The 16965-nt window shown below is 40.1% G+C and overlaps 1 protein-coding gene across 3 annotated transcripts in view; it reads right to left on the bottom strand.

Annotated features, from left to right (window-relative positions):
- The window catches only part of PARD3B (par-3 family cell polarity regulator beta), a 414980-nt gene that overhangs the window by 36146 nt on the left and 361869 nt on the right, over positions 1 to 16965 (bottom strand). For all 3 annotated transcript variants that reach the window (XM_065670133.1, XM_065670134.1, XM_065670132.1), the window contains one exon: positions 14285 to 14420. In XM_065670133.1, coding sequence (XP_065526205.1) covers positions 14285 to 14420 — 136 coding nt within the window. The remainder of the gene's footprint in view (positions 1 to 14284; positions 14421 to 16965) is intronic.

Consider the following 16965-nt stretch of genomic DNA (forward strand, 5'->3'; position numbering starts at 1 on the left):
ATTTCCACAGAAAACATGTTTTCCTCCATCCAGCTTTTTAATGTTTTGCATCAAAGAGTAAAAATTAAAAATTCTACCAGTGTCCACAATTCAAAAGAATTTTCCTGATGTTTTCCTTACATACACAAAGAGGGATGTATTTTGCTTTCCTGGTTTTGCAAAGAAAGTTGAAACAGTGATTTTGCGTTATTATAACACTCATCATTTCTCCCCCTAATTTGGATGGTTTTTAATAAAGCTCCATTGATTCCACTGAAAGAAATCCCTCCTGGCAAAAGCAGAACACACATGCTGATTGCTAAATATGCAGCAATTATCATATTCAGCAGTGCACTTTAATATCTTATTTATAGATGTATCTATCTATAATTTGCTTTAATTAAGTTGCATTGATTTTAACGACAGAAGCAGTCCTCAAAGAAGAGTCTAATGTTATATGAGCCCATCAGTACTTCTTTACCATTGTTTAGATATAAGACAGCACCTTTGATACTTCTTTTTGATAATCGTAGTAGTGCTTTTCTTTGCTAAGTGGCTGCAATAGCAAACCAAGAAGATACTCCATGGGAACTCTCAAAACCACCTCCACCGCTAGAGAGAGAACACTTTCAACTTTCCTATTACAAACTTGCTTGTAGGACAGTTGCAAGCACAAGGAAGGAAGCAATATCTTCCCAGCAGGTCTTGAGATACCTTTCAGTTCTGCTCCCACTCCCTTTTACAGACATCTTGGGACTGTAACTGTTAGAGGTTCTTCAATCAGGGGCTAATGCCTTCGAAGTTTGTTTTGGGTAATCTGGCAACTAATGTAAACTTTTGTATTTTCTTGTTAACAGAATATACAGGGAAGATACTTTGGGAAGGTGAATCAACAAATGGCTACAGCTGCCTGCTCACAGCCTAATCATGACCAAGCCACCATCTCATAGACTCCTGAAGCTCTGTTTTCTGGGCTCAGCCACAGGAAATATTGAGCCTTCTTTCTGTTCAGTACATGCTCACTTTAAGCATTTTCTACTAGTCTGGTTTTGAGGTTATTCCAAAGAACACTGATGCTATTATTAAACTGTGATTAAGTTTGTTGAAAAACATCTTCAAGAACTGAAGGAAGGTATTGCTGCACTCCTCATAGAGTCTCACAGCCTTGGTTTCTGATGGGTGCTACCACATACCTTGGCCCTGATTCAGGAAAGCACGCTAAATACTGATGAGGGTGGTTTGTTTTAATTTCAATAGCATTTGATTCCTCTTGGAGGCATTCCCAAAGCTGACATACACCTGCATCTCTCAGTGGCTGTATCTCCTTTTTGGGTGAAAATACACAGGAAAAACATTTATATCTCTGTATCCTGAAAATGTCTTCACACATTTGAACACAGCATTCTAGTGATGATGATCTTGGCATCTTCATCTCTGAAGTAACCCTGTAAGATATTACTGGTTCATATCAACTGGGGATCTATCTCAGAAACAACTGAGATAGCTTTATCAAGTTACTTATGCAGATCTTAAGGTATCATTCATTGTTAGTTTTGTTTTGTTTTTTTTTTTTAAGTGAAAAATAAGTGCTGGCTTTTTCAGTAACTGCCTTTTGGAATATATCAGCACTAATTTTATAAGAATTGTTTGCATTAAAATGCAAGGGTATGATCTCAAAGGAAAAGCACCAAAGTAGCAATGCAAGTACATTTTCAGTTTCTGGTCATCATTTTTCATTCACTGATTATTGCTTAAGTGTTGATTAATAGTTATGTTCATGCTGCTAGAATGCATTTCCCTTGGGTGAGGAAAACATCCTTGTCTTAAGGAAAGAAGAGACAGTAATCAAACCATCCTTTCTCTTCCCTGTAAGGAACAGATGCACACTCCAGAGTCACTGATGATCTTGGTTTTGCTGGTGAGTAGTTTTGAACATTTTCATGTAGAAAATCAGCCGTATGCAATCAGAGCACTACTTGGTTGGTCAGACTGCTAGGCAATTACATGCTTCCCTTCTGCCTGTCTCTCTTGACACATATATATACATATGTACACATACATACACATATACACACACAAATGTCCATACTTACAGTCATTGTCTCCTCCCTGTGCAGTGAACACCAAGAACACCGATGATGGCAGTGCTCCCATACCGGAATTAAGCAGGGCTGATTATCTCAGGATTTACTTTTCCTCCTCAGTAATGCCCTACCTCTTGTTCAAGGAGGTGAAACTAATGGTTTAGATTTAGAGAGAGCGGAAAATTCTCCATAAAGGCAATAGACTGAGGGAAATACAAACACAGATGGGAACTTTAAAAGGGAAACAGGCTGTTCCCATAACAGTTTAAAAACATGGCAATTGCCTCAGCTTAGTAGAAAACAAGCCCTCAGCATTTGCTGTATCTTGCAACACTAAGAGAGAAAATAGCAAAGATGGAGGTGAAGCCAAAACTGCAAAGTTTTTGCACAGCCCCACAAAGATAATATTCTGCTTTCTGAACCCCAGCTCTGAGATCCCCTGATCCCTGGTGCTGGAAGACTATGGTTTCCTGTGACCGTGCAAAATGAGATCATTTCCTGGCCTGTGTCTGTCTCTGTGGGTGGCTTCTTTTTCCATTAGTCATATAATATGTTTTGGTTAATTCTACCTCTTAATTGTCTTTAATGAGCACCAGATTTGTGACACCCTCACTTGCAAACCTATTCTCAGAGTAGAGGCAAATAGAGGCCTTTAAGCTGAGAGCAAAACTTAAAAGCAGCAAACCAAAAAACTCACAGCACCCATCAGCACTGATTCTTTCCAACTGTAAGAGGCCATTTCAATTGCTCTTCCACTGAACCAGGCCAATGTAATTAATCTCTTCCCAGCCACTAGAGAGAATAACTTGTCACTGAGCTACACTTGCGATGCAATATACAGCATACATAACGCACACATGTGAATACATTTCTAAAGCAGATCTCCTGTAGTTGTTCTACAGTACTGTGCACAATTCCTCCCCCCCGAAACCAGACCTCTGCCTTCGCCTGTTTGAAACTATGCTGCTTCTTGTTCTTCCCAGTCTTGCATTCTTCTCTTCTCACTGTAATTAGTTTACAAGACTACTTATCCAGATGATTACTGCTTTTAAATGACAGTCGTCTTTTCTTTTACTCCAGTTCATTGTTGTGTATCATTTTCTCTTGCTATCTGAATACCCAGTTCTCTAAAGCTTTTTCTCATTCTGTTATCTCCTGATATAAGGCATTTTGAAATACTTCATGAGAGACACTGTATGAAGTAAATTGAATTGAATTTTCTCTCAAAGTCAGGGGCTTTCAGCATCTTTCTCCAGCTAAGTCAGCAGAGTTCTTGGCACCAATGCCAGGATGTAATGGCAATGCTTTGCAGCCCAGCTATGAGTTTGTGATCTTTTTAGGGAAAATGAAATGACACTGTCAGTACCTGGAAAGCAAACTGGGGACAGATCAATACTCCATTTATGATGAGGATGGCAAAACAAAAATGTTTGTGGTATTTTTGAGGTTTTTAACACACACATTGAGATAATGCTATTTCACCATTATCTACCTACATCTGGTGCTGGTGCTGAATGTGTACATGGGGGGTATATGCATGTCTATGTCAGAGAAGAAAAGAGGGAGGGAAGGGGGAAATAGCAGGGCATGGAACTAAATTGCAGAGCAAGTAGTGGAAATAGTGAAAAGCTTCCTGCAGGCAGGCAGCTTCACAGGGGAGAGCGAGCCTTTCATTGTCTATAAAATCATGCCTTGCTGGAGGTCCTCAAGTGTAGAAGGGGTAGCGCCTAGAGGCAGTAAATCTCTCACTGTTGTATTATTACATTCTAAACACTTAGCTACTGTACAAACTAGCACACTGCTTCAAGAGAAGAAAAGGAGGAAGAAGGGGGAAAATGAACAAAGGGAAGAAGAGGAAGATGGCAAGAAAATTGGGAAGCAACCCCCTGCCACAGCTCTCCCCAGAAATACTTCACATCAAAGAAAAACCGCAAAAAGTAAATTGTCATGGAGTTAAAAGCTAACCTCAACTCCTTCCATTGTGATCTGATACCACTGTGGAACAGTACTCCTAGAATTTGAATGGTTAGTCTGTAGCACAGGGTATTAAATCCACCTTAATCCTGTTAAACATAGATGCCACTAAAGAGAGGCGCTCTCTCAATGGCACCATGACAAAAGCTCTTCACACTGCAAATTCAATGTGGTTGAGGAAAAAAAAAAGGCAAAAGAAAAGTCCCAAACCCGGTTTAATACTGAACAAACATCAGCATAAGCAGGCTTACAGAGAGGAATTGCTTTCCATATGCTATGGCATCAGGTTCCTCCGGATCTTCAGATACCAGTCTGTAAATGCTACAGACATTGTTTCTCCTGCTTGCAACTGCTGTTGGGTGGCGACCTTCTTTGCTTGCTGATACCAATTTAGCAGTTGGTACAGTTCTTTGTGATTTGGTACTGTCTGTTGTTTGCCGGTACCAGATGGATACCAGATGGGTAACTGTGGGCAATGGTTCCTCTGTGTTCCAGTCCCAAAAATCACTGCCTATAGGGTCAGTCCTGTCAGTTGACTCCTAAAATGCACTTCAAAGCACCATTCTGAAAAACCTCAACATCTGTTCCTTACTCCTAATGACCTTAAAAAAATGTTGCAGGCATACTTTCCTTTAGCCAGGAGTTACTGTGCATCTGCAGGAAAAATACAACCTTGCAGATGCTTACAGCCATCAAACTCACTCTTGGCTAATGGCAGCTCCAGAAGCCACCACCTCAACTCTGAAAGTCAGCCCTGAATGTGAAGCATAATCAATATATTCTTTTCTGTGGTAGCTCCACAATGTAGGAGTTCAGAGACATTTCAAGGCATTTTTCAAACTACTTTCAGCAGCTAAGTGGAAGAACAAGAAAACAAAAAAGTGACTTTTGAAAGGCAGCAGGCGTACCTGAGGACCAAATGCAAGGCACAGAGAGAAAGCAAGGCGAGAGAAAGTGATGGAAGAGATCTGTCAAGTATTAATTTGTGATTGGTCTTTCAAAATGTTGACCTAGTTGTCAAAATACAGACAGGAGCTGAAAGGTCAGTTAATGGTTTTGAACACTGCTTATTGCAGTTCCCTCCTATGTTATTCCATATGACTGCTTCTGTTTCTAAAAAAGGGAAAAAAAAGTTTATTTAGGACAGAACAGGAGCATTTTGGCAAATTCTCTATATGTGCTAGAGGAGAATGCTGTCTACACAAAAATATAGCTGACATCAAAGCATGTTCCCCACCCCCTGTCTTGCTTCGTGGAGAAGTTATGATAAACAGGTTATGTGTTCCCTAAGGTTACCATGGAAACTCATTCTTTTCAGGCCATCATTTGCAAAGGTAAAATTTGCATTAAAATGTGATGGAATTTGATTTTGTGCATGTGTGTGTGAAACTCAAGTGGGGTCATGCTACCACGCAGTATAGCTATTATTTCAAACCCAGGAGCACACGCTTAAGAGAGAGATCTATTAATCCGCGTAAACACCTCAGTGACCAAATTACAGTTTAATTGCTAACTTGACAGGTATCTTCCTAGCAAATTAAGAGAAATACTTTGAAAATTAGCTTCAAATGCAAATGCAAATGTTCATACTGATCCACTGGTGGGGACCACTCGATAGTATTTTGCTAAATTCCCCTATAATCTTTCCACAGGAAAGATTGAATTTAGATTGTCAGAACTACTTTGTTTTGATGATGACAGACCAGGGATGGAAGGCACAGGAATGTATTTCAAATTATAAATGTTTATCTTATCTTGAAAGACTTACCATCGAATTATACAGGATATAATTTAATATAACCATGCTTACTACAATATAAGAAACTTTCGGCTCTCCTCAGAATCCCAATTTGTTCACTTTGGTTAGAGTCATATCATAACTTCAAAGTCACAATATCACTCTACGTATCTGCTACTCTAACTTTCTTTGGAATACCTGATGGTGTAAAAGCACCCGGGCTGGGCCTCCCCAAGGTTCATGCTCCTTGAGAGCCACTGCCACTATTCCACTGCTGTTATTTGTTGTCATGTGCAGCATTGGTCTTCCTAACATAAGAGTGCATTTTTTGCAATAGTAATTTTGACAATCATTACTTCCAGCCTATCAAGAAAATCAGAAAAATCTTATAATTGGTGACCAGCCTGCATTTTAGATGAGATACCACTATTTGTCCTCTTGTTTAGTTGTACGCATTCCAACATAAATGCTGAATTTGATACGCTACTTTATGAAATCTATGCTACTATGGGACGCTGGATTATTCACACATTATCTGCCTTGAATAGCATGACCCCCTGAAGGCAGCAGGGCCAGAACTCATATTTCTGCTTGGAAGGCAGACATCCCAATATCACCTGGATTATAAAAGACACAGTACCTCCAATCATACAAGACTTACAACATACAATTCAGCTGGAATGGCTCTACTCAACATTGGGCAATATGACACTTAACACGGCAGCCAGGCCATTTGATGAGGAAAAAGCAGGAAAACCACAATCAGCAGTATCTGTCCCTCTCGCTTTCTTATTGTTAAAACCAAATCAAATTAAGCCCAACCCTTCAGATTAGGTTGCATAGTGCCGGTATTTTATCAGAGTTCCCAGAGTCACTGGGAAACTCCTGTCTGCAAGTTCCATTTACTAAACAAAGCAAGAAACTTAAAGAAGGTTTTAAAAAACAATTGCAAACAAAAATGAAATTGATACTAACTTTTGCAGAACTTCTCAAATCTCAGCACATTCAATAGAAGGAATGTGTTCCGTTGGAACCCATACTGAGCAAGCAAGAAGGCGCTAGCACTCCTTTTCCCCAGTGTTCTTTAACAGCTAGAGTTGAGGTTGAAAGTTGAAAGGAGCTGGACTTGAGCAGAAAAGCCAAACTCACATACAGCACCAGCCTTACAGGGTAAATGGAGTTCTCTTTTCCCATATTTTGTACTTTATTTTAATGCAGTCTTGATATTAGATTAGCATCTGCACTGCAGACCTTAGACTGGGAACTAATAAAGTTATCCTCCCAATCTCTCCATGTCTGAGTCAGTGACTTTCTTTTTCATTTTAAATAATTATAACAATGTCGCCTGTTTGTTGAGAAAAATAGAGCCTTTATATATTCATAGATAATTGCTATACCCAGCATCCAGTGATACATTCTAATTACTTTTCACACCTTGGCTGTGAAGAAATCTTGAACTTTTTAGTGTTTTTTAACTGCAAGACAATATAGCCAGAGCACTGTCACCCTGACTGCTGAAACCACGCCTAGGATGAAATTTAACAAGCAGCTCTGCTAATGCATTTTGCAGTGAGGAACTTCAGCAAAACTCAAGAAGACCCAAGGCTTCCACCTCAGATCTTGTGCTGCACTAATGACAAGTGTTGCGTAGATACACAATACAAGAACTCAACCCAGAAATCAAAAGTAATCAAAAGTCCATTATTTCAGTTGGCTGCAGTCACATACTTAACTTTAACAAATAAAGGATCTGTACTCTGTAACAGCCTCAATGACATAGTTGTATTGCTTGACCCAGCCTCTTTCAAGATTGACCCTGTTCTGCACATGCTGGGCAACCATTGCCGTTTGCCTCACTGAGGTCATTCTGCTTTCCATTATGTTAAATGGACAAATTTTGCAGTCCTTTGTCAAAACTGCTATCTGCTTTAGTGGGATGTCATCCCTAGCAGGCAAAACTGAACAGTGACCAACACCTTTAGGAAACAGGGTGCTGTCTGGGACAACAGTAGCTAGGCAACTCTTTGGATCATCAGGATTCTTTTAGGCAAGGTATTTCTTTTTCCTCAACAACACGCTGAACGAGAACATAACCCAGGGAGATTAAGCTGTGAGAATTCAAAAAGAAGTCATTTGTGTCAGCACCTATTTGACAAATGCACCAGATAGCTGGTAGTAAAGGCAAAAGCTTGTGCCTAAGAAGGGATTAAGTTTGAGGCCTGATTTCAGGCTGGTCTAACAAATACTGAAGCACATGCTCAGCTTCAGACATGAATTTCTGTGGCATTACAGACTTGTCTTGTGATTAAAAAATGAGCACTGCTGTAACCAGGGCCCTTTCCCAGAAATTGAAGCATACCTCTTAATAATGGCCTGAGGAAGAGGGGTCAATTTTAAAAGGAAACTACTTCTCCCCCCTCCTCCACCTTGTAGTCAGGCCCGTGAGCAGTTGTATTTAATTCTATGGTATGTGGGGCACTGATTTGCAAGGGGTCGGGACCAAGCTGTCATGGAGAAGTACATATCACTGAGCGTAACGAAGGTTCAAAGTGCAAAGTATTAGATTCAGCAACCCCACATGCCCCGTCTCCATGTTAAAATCTCAATCCTCCTGCACCTTCTGCGTGTGAGGCTGGCCTGAGATTTGACAGAGTGTGCACACATGCTCAAGGGAAGTGGCCACACAGTCACCTATCTATGGAGTGAGCAACAAGTATACAGAAACCTGTTAAAGACTATACTGGCAGAAGCTTGCCAAAACTGAAGCAAATGGCAAAGACCCAGCTACCGTGCTACTCAGAACTACAGTAAAATCGGACTACAGCCTAGCTCTGAAAAGGCTATTTCTGTGCCCATGAAATTGTGCTCCAAAGGATAAAAGCTGCAGAGCTGTGGCCTGTGTGCCCAAATGTAGTAACTCTTCAGCGTAGATATAGCATGTATTACATGTCCACAACCTCCCCTCATCAATATAATTACCAGCTGGAGGTTTGCTTCTTGCCTCCCTAAACATAGTGGGAAATTAGGAAAAATATATACGACAGAAAACCTCTAGGGCCCTTCGTATCATACCAACATGATCTGTGACAGCTGTCATGATCTCCGTGATCTCCCCACTCAAGTTCTCCATTTCGGCAACGTCAGAAGAACCGATCCTAACTGCAAGGGACATGACCACTGGCACATGTGTTAATGTGGAACCTCTCCGTGCTGTGAATCGGCAAGGATGGCCACAGCCCGGCACCACCACGTGTTTTTGTCTGATTTCCTTCAACTACTTGGATGAAGTAAGAGAAATTATTGAAATACAACAAAAAGTAGCTGTGTGACGAGGTACCTTGTGGCATAGATGGCACAATGTAATTCTGGAACTCACATACTATTGTAGGGTACAAACAGTACCGGTGGACTTTGGTAAAATGACATATGGCACCAGAACTGTTTCCCTTGGTAAATAAGAGTGTGTACACAGTGTTAAGCATGAAGACATGCGCATTTCAGAGTCCCCTCTGGTTCAGATAACCTATGCCAAATTCAACCTTTGTGTAAGTAGGAATGACTCCAAACCAGTTTTATGAGACATTCCTTATTACCAGAATTAATGGAATTGAATTTGGCTCTCTTTGCATGTGCCATTTGGAATAGTTTATTTTTCACATGAGGTTTGGCAGGGATTTCTCCAAAATAATTTCCCCTGAAACTTACCCCCAAAAGCTAGCCTGTAAATTTCAAAATCCCTCTGTTTAGTTTGAATGGCCTTAGAATACATCCTGATCTGAAACCTTCATTACACAGAGATAAGAAGTGACCATAAAAAGTCCTTGATTGTCAAGTTAATCATACACCCTAATAAAACGTTCTACATACTATCTTAATTACTATTTTAATAACATATACACAAAAACTTTCAATCCATGGTTTTCAAAGCAGCTATACTTTGAGTACATTAATATATATATTTAATTCAATGTTTTCTACTATTAGTATGTGGGCTCAGAAAGTCTGGAATTCACAGCAGTTTCTGCTATATGGTTTCATGTAGCACATAAAATTGTCAGCTTCTCCCATTGCGCTAGAAGACAGGAATGTTATTATTCTAGAAGCTGGAATTCTGGTTTCTAACCGTGGTCCAACACAAACGTCTGTGCATTTTGGGAACCTAACCTATTTGAAATGCAACATCCTGAACCTGGAATTAATTGATCATGAAAAGTATAAACAGCTCCTTATTCATCCTGAAGCAAGTGTAGAACCCTTTGACACATTATGGAAAAATAATGCAGTTCTTAACGCTCTTTTTTTTGTTCTGGTTGATTTTTAGGCTTGGATCCCTGCCAGGCACACAATAAAGTACTTGGCCTTTAACACAGACAGGCATGATTCTTCTTTCATAGTCTCAACCGGGAACTGACAAAACTCAGTACGTTACAGATCTGTTTCAACTGAAATGTTCACAGCTATTATCCAGAGACAGCTTTTCTTATATCTTTAGGTTATTGGTCAGCTTGCAAATCTGATCTGCAAATAAGGAAATAGCTTTTAGAACCAGTTAACACAAGGTTTTGTACAGCGAAGCTGATGTGATCACTAACAGGTGAAGAACTATTTGCAATGTGGCTGGTGTTACACGCAGTCCTTGAACGTACATTAAAAAGATAAAGTTTCAAGGATTTACTGCCACCCTGAAGGAAAGAATTGATGTTTTAAGTAACTGGATTTGTACAAAGTCTGTAAGACAATCCAAGTAAATCCTCAAATAGATGATTAATTCCTCGTTATTTAAATGCCCTTAAATACAAGTGCAGATGCTAACTTCACAGCTTTGTCTTGACAGCTCCTTTGCTGTTTCTCATAATCTGGTATCAGTTTTTGACTATAAAGCCCTGAAAAGATGTGCCCCATGAAAAAGCCCTCTAACTCCTAAGAAGACTAAGTTCTTGCAGCTTACTGCTTACATGGTTGTCTCAGGGTCTGAGTGACACTGCAGTATATGATAATAGTATATAAATGTATTATGCCTCTTTCCATAGACCTGGATTACATTTGTATAGGATAAGTTCATGAGCGCTTTCACTATCTCATGTCCCACTAAGATGAGTACATACGCACATGCCTAAACTCTGTCTTGAGCAGAGACTTCCCGATATACCCTAGGTGTCAGAAAATTTCAGGGTAATCTCACATTACACTGACAACAACAGGCATTCATTTTCCTAGACAATATTTATACTTACCATCAGCCTGTCCTTTGGTTAACTAGCTGAGGTTTACCTTAAGCCTTGTGATCCACCCTATAGCATTTGGCTTATCATCTATCCTAGTTATAAACGTAAAAGGGGGTTGGCAGGGGTGGGGATGAGTCCAAAGGATGCAAACCTCAACAACAAACCAAAGCACAAAGGAACTGGAAAATTTCAAAGAGTCTGGCTCTCAAGCACAGACAGTGCTATATACATGTGTCTGTTTATGGAGACACACTAAACTGAATTATTCAGTTACTTACAAAAAGAAAAAGAACAGACTGTGGGGAAGGGAGAGCAGAATGAAGGCGCAAGAGAGCAAAAAATTCATCCTGCAACAGATGAGAAGAACAGAGGAAAATTGGAAAATAGATGCGGGGGGGGTGTGTGGGGGGGTGTGGGAAATGGATGATGAGAGAATAGCAGGCCTATTTAAAATGAATTTTTGACCTTATTTTTAAAACATTTATGGATCCCAATTGCCTGTCATGAGATCATTTTCCCTTACAATGCCAGCTTTTCAGCCGGCTCTGCACTTTAACTTGATTTATCCCACTTTCAAAAAAAAAAAAGTAGATTGGTAGAAATACCCCTTCTATTAGAAATTCTGCCCCAGTACAGTGTCAGCTAAAGGCCACTTGTCAATGTCAGCTTTATCAGATACAAATTTGCCTCATAAGTTCTCAGATACCTTTTGGGGAGGACGAGACCCAGGGTCCGCTTCTGAAGCTGTTGATTTGTGATGGGATTGTGTCTTCTCAAATTATCCTCTGTTATTTCCCAACTTATCTGCATGTTTCATGAGATGGTGGGAAGTGATTACAGCAGCTGCTGTACATTAGAAAGACATCTTATAGGAAAGCTGGCTTAGGTAAACAGCTGACTGACAAAAGCACAGAAAGAACTAATAGAGTATTAAAAATACATAGGGAGATCTCCTTTCCAGCTGCAGCTTCCCTTGTGCCATAACCTCTTGTGGGAAAGAAGAAAACTTATACCAGAAGGTTTTCCTCTTCCTCAGCTGCCTGTCTTTAAAGAAAGACCCAACATCCCGAAGACGAGAGTTAGTTTTTACTGATTTATAATTATGCACTTAGTCATCAGCATGCCTCTTCACTGATGAGTAAAGGTGGAAAACATCATCTGTTCAATCTGCGTTAGCACAGCACTGCTGAGGGTCAGCAGTCCGAGGTGGGACAGGTGACAGGATGCTTTGAGACATTTGTTTTCTTGTTAACATTTTTGATTCTATTTTTCTTCCATTTTTTTCTGTCTGGACTGATGTAACGTAGGTATTTTACAGGTAAAACTACATGTAAGAGTGGAAATTTCAGCCAGGAGTCCAAAGGGAGCAAGCTGTGGCCACAGTATTTTCCAGACTGAAAGACAGTACTTATGAAAGCAAGGCTGGATGGATCAATGGATGATATTGTTGCAGTGAAGAGACCAGCACTCTTTGAAATTTGTAAACCACTTCAACAAGAGGAACTGTTGCAGCAACAAACTTCAGAGTATTAAAGCCCTTAAGGTAAACTCTGATTTTTAATCAGACTGCAACTCCTCACAATAGAAACATTTAAAACATTCTGCATTGGAAGGACAAAAAGAAAAACCCTGGTGCCACTATCATGAATCAGTTCAAGATTGAGATACTTAAAGCTCCCTTTCAGGTGCTCTGATCAAGGACAACTTGCCTCACAGGAAAAGCAAAGCTTTGGAAATCAGTAATCTCTGGGCATTATACCTAATAGGAAAGGCTTAGAAAGGATTACCTAGAAGAAACCTTTGTGAATCTCAGGAAACTACACTGGACCATAAATCTCAACCTCCTCTGAGGATTAATAAAGCTTTATCAGTTTCAGATAAGAAGTAGAAAACCTCAGGCTGCTGAAGAGGTACCACTGGCCCAGTCTGGGGCTTCTGTCAGGCTTATCACACCATACATTTCAACAGAAAGACACATCTGATGCAAATTCTAATTTTAGTTTACAAAAGCTATTCAGAAGAAGAATTGCAACTATGTATACGCCCAAATTTGGGTCACAAAATATAAGGCAGTAGATAAAAGTTAACTGCTTTAAGGAAAGAATTATTTTGCTGAAGGCAGTGCTTTCGGCAACTGGGTAAGAATAATATATACAGCAACATTTGGGGGGTTAATGAACAAATATGGAGGATAACTTATGTAAAAACGCCCTTTTTACTAACCCATCCGTGACCGCAATAATCTTGTCTCACACATGAGTTTTTTGGACTACAACCCCAATGCTTGAAGATTTCACTTCAAGCATTCACACTGATAGTTTGGAGGACATCTTAACTATACTGTGATCCTATGACATTAAAACCACGGTTAGTTCAAACTTCAGGTGTATGTAGATTCTTAAGATTTTAACATAATTCTGTCTCTTTTTAAACTAAAATTTCAAATTTAGCATAAATTGCATCTTATCAAAGTTACATTTGTGAATGCTGGTTGATTATAATTACTTCTAAAGAGATAGAGTCCAACTCTGAAACCTGCTCAGGTGGAGCTCTTGAGTACCGCAGTTGTGATCCCACAGACTATAGCTGTTGCATTTATTTAACACATTCAAAAATCCAACACTGTTGATTTAATCTCTGGTTCTACCACAAAACCTTTGGTAGTGGGGTACATAATACATCACTGTGTGGTGTAAAACAGGGAATACAGCATGTCTGTAACAGCTCTATAGTGTAGGCATAGTATTTTAACATCTTTTGGTGGGAGAGGAGCAAATTATTCCATATTTCACTTACTTATTTCAGTTACTGAGGATGTATTGTGGCCAGATTGCTACTGTCCAGTGTGCAGAAAGAAAGGCAGGAACAGACATGCCTCTATTTCCTCCCTCTCACTTCGCACATAAGCACAGTGAGAGTCTGCTCTTCTAACGCTCTTTTAACCCAAGGAACCACTGGATGAACTGCCAGAGTACCATAAATCCTGCTGAAAAGCCTTGATTCTACCACATGTGACAACATCTGGTAACGACTTCATACCTTAGGCCTAAAGAGAGGAAACCTGGGCCTAAATGAAACACAGTGAACAGACAAGTTATTTTTAGCCAGGTTTTCATGTTATCCATATTTTCTTTGGTGGGCTGGCATTAAGGATTTCTCTATTTCTACAACCCCCAAAATTCATGTTAAGATGACAACAGTATTTCTGGAAATCACAGACAAACCAGCACCTTCTGCTAATCCTGAACCCTGCAAAAGCATTTAGCATCACACTGTGGACCTACCCAACGCTGGTCGTAATCAGAGGGTTGCGTTCTTCCTTCGTCATCCTCATAGAAAGGCAAGCCTTCTCGCCTGGCCTGGTGGTACTCCTTCCGTAACTTCTGGATACGATCAGCATTCCCACCACCTGTGCAGCCACTGAGAGAAAATAAAAATGCTAGTACACACGCATCTAACACCAGGCACCCATATGAGCACACACACATTGTTGCCTCACCTGGGACAAATGGATTATGAACATTTGATAGTCCTGACTTGCACAGTGCCTGCTGGCCTGCATCACCCTTATCTTTGCTTTCTTATATTGATAAAGCTAATTGTGAACTTGAGCCCCATTTTTTAAAAAGCTGTCCCTGTCCAAAGAACTTAACAATTCCAGTGCAAGACAAGAGACAACAGATGGATGCAGACAGATGGGGGAGCACAAGGAAACTTTTAACATTCCTGTGAGCAGCTATAAATGGCTATCATATTTTAATAATAATGATGATGATGATGATAAGCTGCCAAAAAAATGTTTCCTTTTTCTCCCACGCTAAATGTGGAATTCCCTTAAAATTACATTTGTTCAAGGTAACGAATAAGCTATATTCACAGGGAAGCATACAAAAAAGTTTTATCTTACAAAAAACAATCTTCCTCCCAATTATACGAAGAACTAAAACATCAGCCATGAAAATACAGGGGAGACAAGAGAGATGGGAAAGCACACTACCAAACCTTGACACCATTTTTTAAAGTGGTTAAACAGTAATCCACTTAGTAATCCACAAAGACTCCTTGTATGCTGAACCACACACACTGCAAACTGCCATGGTCATGCTAGTGGAGTTGCTTAGTTTATCAAGTTAAACACGTATCTGTCTTCACAGATTTTGACCCTGGTGAGCCTTCTAAAACCTTACAGCTGGACTTGTACAACTGTGGAAGCTCAAGCTATACATGGAAAGATTAAAAAAAGAATCGTGAAAATAACTAAGAATTAAAAAAAAAAAAAATACAGCCACATTTAAAATGAATAAATTACAAGTTTCCTGCAGCTATTTCAGCCCTGCTGTAGTCAGCACTGGGGTGAATACTGACTCCACGGCTCAGTAGCATTTACTGGCATTCGCAGGGAATTGTCATACAACTTATTTGTGGCCATTCCTAAATCCAGACAATTGTTATTGCAGAACATCATCATATATTCTCCTAATCTGCAACCTTAACTCTGCCTCATCAGCAGTGGGCTAGAGAAATACAGATTTATTCATATGAGCACAGACACTGTGGAGCAGCTTGTCACACTCTTATCCAACACAGGTATGCCAGAATCTGTGGAAGCATTTAACAGGATTTGCATGGAGAAATGAATTTGGAAAATACATACAAAAGATTGGACATAGACCTAATAGTTCAACAAGAAGTACTTTCTAGCATCTAATACCAATCTAGTTGGAAATTCACTAGCAATGAAGGGAAATTCCATGTAGAGTGCAAATGCAACTGAATATGCAGTCAGGATTGGAAATGTTTACTTGCAGTATCAGTATGTTTCCATGAAAAATCAAACACTTAAATCACTTGCCTTCCCTGGATCCTAAATTATCCAGCCCCTCTACTCTTATGAAGTCCCAGAGGTTTCAGGCTTTTCTGGCTGACTTACTGAACTCTTCCAGAGCATACACAATTTTTCTCATGATCTGCCAAGGCAGCGCAGAAAGCTTGCATAAACACTGTGGACTGTTAAGGGAAAAAAAGTACATTCCCTTTTCCCCTTGATTCCTTCCACAGATAAATACCCGCCTTCCTTGCATGAATTCTTGTCAAATAGGGGAGAACCATCCCCAGTTTGCAAAACACTAGTATTGAACACTAGCTAATAGGGGCTATCAGAACAGTGAAGCTTGGTCCATGAGCAACACAACACCTGTGAAATCCCCTGACTTTACTTGTGAGTACAGATAAAGAGCCTAATTAGGGCTGCTAACATACAGATAAGGTCCAAAGTGTTGTCCCTGTTGCTTTGCAAACATCATTACCCAAAGCAGCACTAGCTAAGAGAGGAAAATGCAGAAATACAGGCAACTGGTCTGGTTTGATTCCAGCCCATCTGGCTTCCTGCAGTTCTCTGCAAACTGTCTTAGTGCCCAGTGTCACCAGTGCCCTAATGGCCACACACCCAATTTCCATCTCCAGGTATTCTGGCTGAAGAGGTAATCTGAAAGTACTGTATTGTTTTTCCCCTTTTTTTAAACGGAAGCTGATATCAATGCATCATAAAAGGCACCAACAGCAGCCTGTGCTCCATTTAATGCAGATCTCCTGTAGGTGAACTTCCTTCTGCTTAAACCCATCTAGCCAACAAGTGGAAGAAGGTGTTGCAGGGAACAAGATTATTATACATATTAAAACTCTGGGCCTGGCAGCTTTTTGTTTAGCAAACCTCTGCCACATCGTATTAAAATACAAATCCTAACCATGAGAATGAGTAGGAACGTTTGAATGAAAGATAGCAGCACATGGGAAGCTATCCATCTGGATTAGTGTGAAAACACAAGCATAATCTCTGTGGAAACAAGCAGCTCCGTGAAGTCTGATTTCCTGTGCTTCTCTCCTGTGGGTTCTCTGGTGTCCGATTAGGGACTGAGCTCACACTGCAGTGTTTCTCTCCAGCAAGGGCATTTGCCTGGGTGCTTCT

Source organism: Lathamus discolor, chromosome 3 (assembly GCF_037157495.1).
Source record: "Lathamus discolor isolate bLatDis1 chromosome 3, bLatDis1.hap1, whole genome shotgun sequence".
NCBI classification, from domain to species: domain Eukaryota; kingdom Metazoa; phylum Chordata; class Aves; order Psittaciformes; family Psittacidae; genus Lathamus; species Lathamus discolor.